General features: G+C 36.0%; 1 protein-coding gene across 1 annotated transcript in view; it reads right to left on the bottom strand.

Moving 5' to 3' along the window:
* Positions 1-9269, bottom strand: part of LOC107564661 (membrane-associated guanylate kinase, WW and PDZ domain-containing protein 3-like) — a gene marked incomplete at its 5' end in the record, with an annotated part of 85572 nt that overhangs the window by 5625 nt on the left and 70678 nt on the right. The window contains 8 exons of the mRNA XM_016249796.1: positions 1231-1369; positions 2096-2233; positions 3180-3285; positions 4721-4817; positions 5024-5209; positions 6424-6618; positions 8370-8562; positions 8651-8745. Of these exons, the coding sequence (XP_016105282.1) occupies positions 1231-1369; positions 2096-2233; positions 3180-3285; positions 4721-4817; positions 5024-5209; positions 6424-6618; positions 8370-8562; positions 8651-8745 (1149 nt within the window). The remainder of the gene's footprint in view (positions 1-1230; positions 1370-2095; positions 2234-3179; positions 3286-4720; positions 4818-5023; positions 5210-6423; positions 6619-8369; positions 8563-8650; positions 8746-9269) is intronic.

Raw genomic sequence — 9269 nt, 5'->3', positions numbered from 1 at the left:
TTTATTATTATTTTTTTTTTTTTTTTTTTTTTAAATGACAAAAGCACATAAAATTACAAAAAACCTAAACTAAAAACTATGAAACTATGAAAATAATGGGCTTCATTCATGAGATACAGAACATATTTCTATCTAAATCATAAATATACAGTGTATCATATAAATAAAAATGTTGTACTGTAAATCCTTTGTAAACCATTCTTATATAAATATACAATGACTTAAAAGCAACAACTTATGTGATAATTGTTTAATAAAAATGTGAACAAAAATGATCACAAAAAGGAAAGTGATCTAGAAAATGGCCAGTCATTACTGTGTGTTTATATAGAAATATATGATCATGAATTGTGAATTGTGATCACTCATATTTCCTTCTTTTCTTTAGTGACATTCAAAATCAAAAGGTTCATTTTAAGGCAAAGGAAAGGGAAAGAAAGGCAGAACTGCACATACACAAAATAAGCATAGAGGAGGAATGCAAAGTTTACCAAAGTTATTATAGGGACAGACCAAGAAAAGCAGAGAAGCCTTTAGTGATGCTCTGGTTTCATGTGGAAGCACAATGTGGAGGAGGAAGAGTTCAGACCTAAACCAGGAAGAGAGAGAGAGAGAGGTGCATAGAACAGTGCCCAGACAGAGAAAGAAACCAGCAAAAATTGAGACAGGAAGCAAGAGTGACAGCAATGCATGAAGATAGGAAGGTCTGACATAACATGCATACGACCCACTTCCCCAAATCACTCAATAGGCCTCATTCACTAATAATTGAGTAATTGTGTGCATACTTACAGTATCTATTTCGGCAATTAGTGTTGATCAATATGCATGCAATGTTTAGGCAATAGAAAGGTAAGTGTGATGATGACTGTAATATTTCTGTAAATCCACCGTGGTTATACTCTTTATGACTATATTGTAATAATGTTCTGAACAAGAGTACCCATGTTGCATGAAGTACCTTTAGAAAGCACTCTGTTGAGAAAAGATAACCGTCACAATGCATTTTCAATGGCTTTTGAAACAGCAGTAGAAAACAAACCCATCTTCAGAAATGGATTTGTTTCTCAGAGGGGAACATGCAGGCTTGAGGGTACTGATTTTTCTCAGGTTCATGAAGCAGACGGAATTCAAATGAGCGATTAAACTTAAAGAGGTGGTTTGGGATGGAGAGCGTCTCTCAGCTATGTCGGTTCATTGTTTGAGAGGTCAGGTATTAAACAGACTCACTATGATCAGGCACCAGGCCAAGTCCGGGCCTCAGAAGCAGCAACACTTTATTGCCCCCGGCCTGGATGAGCTCAATGGCCCGTGTGTGTGTAATGCCCTGTGTGGGTTCACCGTTGATCTCCACAATCTGATCTCCCACCTGTGAGGTTACAAACACAGAACCACTGATTTATTTGTATTTTACTTGTTATATAATTTAACTGTATAATAATAATAATAATGTTATTTTTCAAATGTTATTATTCAATAATGTTTTATTTGATCTAAAATACACACTACTGTTTAAACGTTTAGTGTCAGTAAGATTTTTTTCATTCAGCAATAAACATAAATTGATCAAAAGTGACAGTAAAGACCTTTATAATGTTACAAAAGATTTCCATTTCAAATAAATGCTGCTCTTTTGAACTTTCTATTCATCAAAGAATCCTGAAATAATGCATCACAGTTTCCACAAATAAGTGTTTTCAACATTGATAAGAAGAAATGTTTCTTGAGAAGCAAATCAGCATATTAAAATCATTTCTGAAGGATCAGAAATTTCTGACACTGAAGACTGGAGTAATGGCTGCTGAAAATTCTGCTTTGCCATTTTAAATTGTAATCACATTTCACAATATTAATATTTTTGCAGTATTTTAAATAAATATGATATAATATATGCATAAATAAATACAGCAGTGGTGAGCATAAAAGACTCTGACTTCATCCTACTGACTTAAAACTTTTGAACCTTTTCAAACGGTTTGAACAATTGAATGTAATGGTTTGAATTAATAAATGTTCCATTTATTAATATGATGCGTTTCATAATTTTTTCATAAAGGTTCTTTGTGTATTATGTGTTAATGTCATGAGAACTTACATGTATCCTGCCATCTTTCAGTGCAGGACCGTCCTCAGCTAGTCTGAGGATGAAGAGGCCCATGTTATATTCCTTCCCTCCTCGCAGACTGAAGCCAAAACCTCTCTGTCCTCTCTCTAACTCCACGGGATAACAGCCCTGAAAAGAGAGATGTCAGTTACAATTTGTTTGCATATGAATATAAACAGTTCAACACAATCTAAATTCAACTTAAAGGTGCTGTATGTAAGTTTTTGACTAAAGCATACAAATACCATAATATGTTTGCAGATATTTAAAAAACATGCTAAGTTAACCTACTTGTTTATCTGAAAAACAATGCTACAGTCAGTTATTCTCCTTTGAAAATGTGCGTTCCGGGCCGGAATGTCGGTCTCTGTTTTGGTTTGTGAAACCCGCCCCACTACCAGTTTACCCAATTGTATTTAGGCACCCCGGGTTGCCAGTTGGCGGAAAACACAGCATATTTCATTTCACTCATCGTCAAGTTTGCTCGTTCCTGTTGGTGTCGCCAATCTGGCAACTTGCTTGTGCCTCAAGTCTGAGGAGGAGGGGCCAGGTGAAAAAAACCCTCTCCAATATTTTTAATTTGGACTGCAATACCTAGTTCAACTACTCGGTGTCAATCCTACATACAGCACCTTTAAGACATTCACATTACATTTAATTGCACTGTCGAGTCACTAAACTATGCAAATATATTATCACACATTTCTTGCTAAAACACTAAATATATCACAACATTCTGTTCTGAGTGCAAAAACAAACTGCTCTACCACACCTGTCCGTGCTAATGAGAAACGACACTTGATTTGCATATCTACACTCTGTCATTAGCATTATATATGACTTATTTTGCAAACATTTCCTCCATTTCATAGCTCATAAAGTCACTGTAGCCTATAGTATTAATCCTTAAGGTGACAAATGCTTCCATCTCAAAGTTTTAAATTGAATTTAATCTTCATAAAACGTGAGCTGCATGAAAATTAAGTACTTAAGTCAGTTGCATAATTATCTGTGAACTCTTATTACTACACAAATTATTACTTGAAGAACTGCCGTTGTCTCATTTACATCTCACCTGCTTTGGTCCTGAGGAGATGACAGCCCCTATCTCACCCTGCGGCAGGGATTTGTGTTCCGCTCGGGCCATAGTGTCTTTCCTCTCCTCCGTTTCTACGCCATTCCTAAACGACACACAATTAAATGCTACTTTAGTGCATTTAATGAACTGTTGCACAAAATGAATGCATCTCCCTTTATCCATCGTCATGTTATCCAGCGCAGCTAAGAGTGTTTTTGTTCTTGAGAATTTGCAGTTCATGATCGTGATTCCTACAAAGAAGCTGAGAGTCCTCTTCAGGACCTCAAAGGTCTGTGGAGCTAATTACATCTTTTTGTTGGTCTTAAGTGTGGGCAAAAGCTTTGACAGTGGCTGCCCCTCTTATCTGAACCTTGACTGTAGAGCGAGTTCACAACAAGTCTACTCAATTTTATGCTGAAAAGAATGACCTGGACCATGTGCTTGGAACCGAAATGAAAGGAGAGGTCTTGAGCGTTCTTGATAGAAGAGTAATGGAAAGAGGTCATTGAAATAGGAAAGATGTAGAAGTGGAGAGGGCAGGATGTTATGATGTGTACATGCGTAACTTGGGGCCCTGTTTCTTGCAGCTGTAAAAGACAAGCAATTTTAGCTATATTATTTGTTATATTATATTATTTGGACATACACAACCATTCAAGCATTTGATGTTACTAAGATTTTTTTTTAAAATCTATGTTAACCAAGACTAACAAATACTGTAATATAGTTTTCTTTTCAAATGTAATTAGAAATGTGATTTATTTCTGTAATGGCAAAGCTGAATTTTCATGATCCTTCAGAAATCATTCTAATTTGACTCCAATTACTCTAATAATTTGGTGCTCAAGAAACATTTAACAGTTGCGATGGTTAATATTTTTGTGGAATCCAAGATACGTTTATAAAAAAAAAACTAAAACAAAAACACAGCTTATTTGAAATATACATCTTTTGTAACATTATAAATGTCTGTACTGCATAAATGTCTTTTGAACAATTTAATGCATATTTGCTGAATAAAAAATTCTTACTGACCCCAAACTGAACAATTGTGTACATGCATCACAGGAGAATTTTATCATGAAGATTTACTACATCACATTATAAATTATTGAATTGTTTTGGAATGTTAGTATTATTTGTATTAAATGGTTATCTATGTCTTGTTGTTTCTTGTTTGACAGCATTTTATGTATCATGCCTACAACAACAACAAAAAAATCTCAAAATTACAATTTGATTGGAAATTAAATAAATATATTTAGTTCTGAAGTCAAATATTTGATTCTCATCTCAAGCAATGTGGGACACAAATGTGGGACAGATTTAATTTGTGTAAAAACGGATTAAATTTCACATAATAAATATTGAAATCACATTGTTTAGATTATCATAGTTCTTAAAAGTAATAATCAATAGCCATTAATTAAGATTTTTAAAATGAAACCGTAAAAGGTTTGTAAGTTGACTGTAGAGACTGTGATTGTGTGTGTACATGTGTGTTGTGATTGAACTGGCCGTCAGGATGGAGCTTGTACCTGTCATCTCGGCTGGCAGGCTGCTGTCCCACGGCTCTGTGCTGGGTGGCTGGGCTCTGCTTGGCTGAACTAGTGCCTGACGGAGGTCCGCTGTGTTCTGAAAAATAAACAGGATTATCAGTGTGGCAGAAACACACATACACACACACAACTCCATCCCAAGTTTCAGTTTCAATCCTCAAAGTCAAATGCTTTAACAACCTGTCTGTTACAGAAAAAACTAAATCCATCTGCTGCTTCCTTCCACCAGCTCACTGTTCACCAAAATAATGAAGAGATAATATATTTTCCCCAAAAGCTTACCCTCCTCAGGCACCACCGTGAGGGTAACAGCATTTCCAGCTTCTTTGATGAGCTGCACAATGTCGTTGTGGGACAGCTCAATAATTGACTGGCCATTCACAGCAGAGATGCGGTCACCCACTTTTAGCCGACCGCAGCGGTCTGTGGGACTGCCGTCAATGATGCGACCAATCTTATGTGGGATAACTGAGGACAGACAGAGATCAATGCTTATTTCAGTTATACATCTTCGATATACTGACAGACACTGAGAAGTGCTTTCAATAACTCCAGAAACTGATACTGATAGATAAATCTGATTATTCTCAAAGATTTACAGATGTGTCACATGATCAGGAAAAACACCCTGCATTACACGGTACACATACTATGAAACGAACATGCCAGGTTATATATGGTAATTAAAATTGTAAATAAACGTACTTTTTCGATGTTAAAATTACGAAGCTCAGCATAAGACATGCAGACGAAAATGTCATGTGTGGGGCTCTGTATATAATATTTACTCAAACTACAATGAAATATTTTTTATACAATATGGTAAGATTTTGGCAAGAAATTAATACTTTTATTATGATGTCAGTAAGATTTTGGCAAGAAATTAATGTGTTTATTCCGTAAGGATGCATTAAATTAATCAAAATGACAGTAAAGTCATAATGTTACATTTCTAGTTCTACATTTCTTTCTGTTCATCAAAGAATCCTAAAAAGAAATCACAAAAACGTTTCCACAAAAATAACTGGTTTTAGCATTGATAATAACAATGAAATGTTTTCAAATCAGCATATTAGAATGTTTTCTGAAGGCTCATGTGACACTGAAGACTGGAGTAATGGCTGCTGAAGATTCTGCTTTACCATCACAGGAATAAGTTACATTTTAAAATAAATGAATATTTCACAATAGTACTATCTTGACTGTATTTTCGTTCAAAAACAGCCTTGATATCGCAAGGAAAATACACCCTTCAGCTTCAAACTACATTTTCAACTTTATAGCATAATTTCATAAATAAATCCTACAAACGTTCACAGTGTATGCCCTTATTCAGAGCTAATGGTAATTGCCATTATATCTGAATAAGCGTTTTTGTTACAGCTCTGGGGTTTATTACTGTAATACTTCACAGCTAAGCTAGCTTTGATTATATTATTGTAATTGCATTGTACAGTATGTCACACTTTCAAGCAACAGGAAGAAATATGTAATATAGATTTTAGCCACATTTTCAACAATGATATGAGTCTGTAGTTGCACATCTAATGCAGCAGAACAAGGTGTGCTTTCTGAAGCTGACAGCAAAGTAGCAAAAAGCTTGAAAATCAGGGTGGGGTGAGACGAAGAGACAGACAGAGACACAAGGAGAGGAAAAAAAAGCTTTGAAAGTCATTTCTAACCTCCAGGTGGAGGCTTGTTTTTAGAGGTGAGGATGACAAATCCGAAGCCCTCGTTGTCCTTGCGCTGAAGAGTGACGTCGTAGGGCTGAGGGTGGCTGTGGCTGGACACCTCGATGTGGGGTGGTTTGGGTGAGCCGTTGACCAACGCTGGAACATGTGGGGCCTGAGGTTGACCCCCATCATCTTCCTCTCTTTCTGCTCAAGCATATTACACTCATATAAGCATTCTCAAGCACAGTTTAAATGAACAAAGATTTATGGTGAGGTCCATGTCAGACTCTACAGTTCTGTACTGTACAATGTTATTTTTGTACTATTTATATACTTATATAGTATTTAATAATATTTAGAATTTGTTTATATATATACTATTGTCCGAGAGATGCATCTTTATGCACACGCTTCGGATGTGTCAGTCAGTCAGATCGTTTAGTTTACATCAGCATGGGTTTGAACATCACATTTCACTGGTTCAGACTCATGCCATCGGGAAATCGCTATGAATATTCACATAGCAGGAATGCTGCATTTTACAACTATACCAAACTTGTGCTGGGGGGACGCACCAGACGTCAAGAAGCGAGCAGAGAAAGGGAAAACCTCTTAAAAATAAAAAATAAAGATAATTTTACATGTTTAATTACTATTTGGAGCATTGGGAGCGCTAGACGAGGGCTTAATTAACTCATTCCCTGATAGCACACGTACATCACAGAGATGTCTATTTGACATCTACATTTACATCTGCAAGATGCATTTTTTTTTACGTCATTTTTTCAATACGTCAATGGGACATTTTCAGTCAGATGTCAAATAGACATTTAGAAAATGTCTTTAAGATGTTTATGATTTAGAATGCATGTAAAAATCAGATATTTGTACACATCAGATGCATTCCAGATGAAGCGATCTATAACAGACATCTTGCAGACGTACGTGTGATATCTGGGTTTTTGTGAAAACCTCACATTCGACCATTTTTCACCCTTTTTTTTGCCCGTAGCTCAAAATTAGCCTGTACGCATTCCAACTCATTTTGTCAGCATGGGTCACATATATCAGATTAATGATATTTGATATATATATAAATAAAATCAGTTTTAATTTTAGTACTTCAACAAACAATTCATTCAAGTTTTTCATCTCATATTTTTAATTATATTTCAGTTATATTTTTTATAAATTTATAAAATAGCTTTATAAGTTATATAATTATAATACTCCATATCACAGTGGGATTGTTTATTTATCAGTGAAGTGCGGATAATTTTTACTGTTCTTGCAGTTACTTAGTGTTTGGTCATTGGCAAGTAATACGCTTTTATATATAATTGTTTTATATTCTCACCAAAGCCAAATTTTGCTTTACTAGTGCTAATTTTAGACTTTCACCTATTGTATTGTTTATTATATAGTTTGCCCAATTCCATCAGGGTCTGATGATTCACAAAGAAATACATTTGGCAAAAATCTCTTTCAATGCTCAACATCAAGTAAAACAAAGAATAAAATCCCAGTGTGCTTTAACAAAACTGAAAGGGAACATTATGAAAGTGTTGAAAAACTGCTATGAGGCATAAAGCCACATTTCACAAAAGCTTCATAATTGAAGTTTTTTTTTCAAAATTACCCAGTGTGTGTTGTTTCGAGGCGTCTTTCTTTTATAGTTACTCAGCGCATTGAGTCATTATTTTGTTAACACATAAATAGTCTTCTGCTTTGACTGAAAACAGTGGTCATTAAATTTAGATTTTGTGGTTATTATTTTATAACTCAACTCGGCCCTTCACTCAGAACTAATGGAGCGAAACGCTCAGTTCTCACAGGGAGTGGATCTTTTTTCAGACATTGTTGGATATGACTGAAACCTCTGGAGGACTTCTACAGCTGTCAGAACGTAAATGCAAGCATGCAGTTATCACAATACATAGCAGCAGGGTACGAACCTGGATAGGTGAGCTTTCTGCGCACGGTCAACATCACCTGCCCGTTGCGGGCAGCGTTGGTCATGAGCTCCAGAACTTGTTTGTGAGATTTGCCTTTGACAGGAACGCCATCAATACAAATGAGCTCATCTCCAGCCCGCAGACGCCCGTCCTTCTCTGCGGCACCCAGAGGAACGATGGCACCAATGTACACCTAAAGAGAGACGGCATGGTTGAAGGTCACATCATTTTCCATTGTGACAATATGGTAATGAATCACTACAAAGCATGTCAACACTCACTGGCTGATCCGGTCCTTCTCCACCCAGTACTCTGAACCCAAATCCAGTCTCCTGGTTCCTCCTGATAAACACGTCCAGTTCTTTAGTGTTGGTGGCTGGGAAAAAAAAGCAAAATTTGCTGTCAGCCATAAATATTGCAGTGTAAACAGCAAATCTGTCTCACATGTCACTAGTAGCTCCCAAAAGTAGAGATGTAACGATTAACCGCGAGCCGGTTGAAAATCGATTCAAATATGTGACGATTCAAATCGGTTGAGATGCTAAACAATTCAATTAGGGGTAGGAGTTTATATGAATGTATGTCTGAGGGGAACTTACTGTCTTTAGAAAAGTTTAGATGGTATTTTTTTCTTTTCATCTTGCCATAAGTGCAGCGCTGCTTTGTTTACAGCGGAAACCAAGGAAACGCTTTAAGCACCACCTGCCTGCTCGTCTGCTGTTTCTGTTTCATGCAGATATTTTTAATGTATAGTTTCACAAAACTGAAGTCAAATCATTCTGTTTTTGCTTCAAATTTCGAAAATTATACAATCTAATTTAGATTAAAAACTGTTTGCATGTATGCAGCATCTTTATTTGGATCATGATTAAAAATGCAGTGGTTGCCTCTAATTTTAAA

Source organism: Sinocyclocheilus grahami, unplaced genomic scaffold, assembly GCF_001515645.1.
Source record: "Sinocyclocheilus grahami isolate Dianchi unplaced genomic scaffold, SAMN03320097.WGS_v1.1 scaffold953.1, whole genome shotgun sequence".
Taxonomy (NCBI): Eukaryota; Metazoa; Chordata; class Actinopteri; order Cypriniformes; family Cyprinidae; genus Sinocyclocheilus; species Sinocyclocheilus grahami.
The sequence above is the reverse complement of the archived record's forward strand: the minus strand, read 5'-3'. Positions and strand labels throughout refer to the sequence as shown.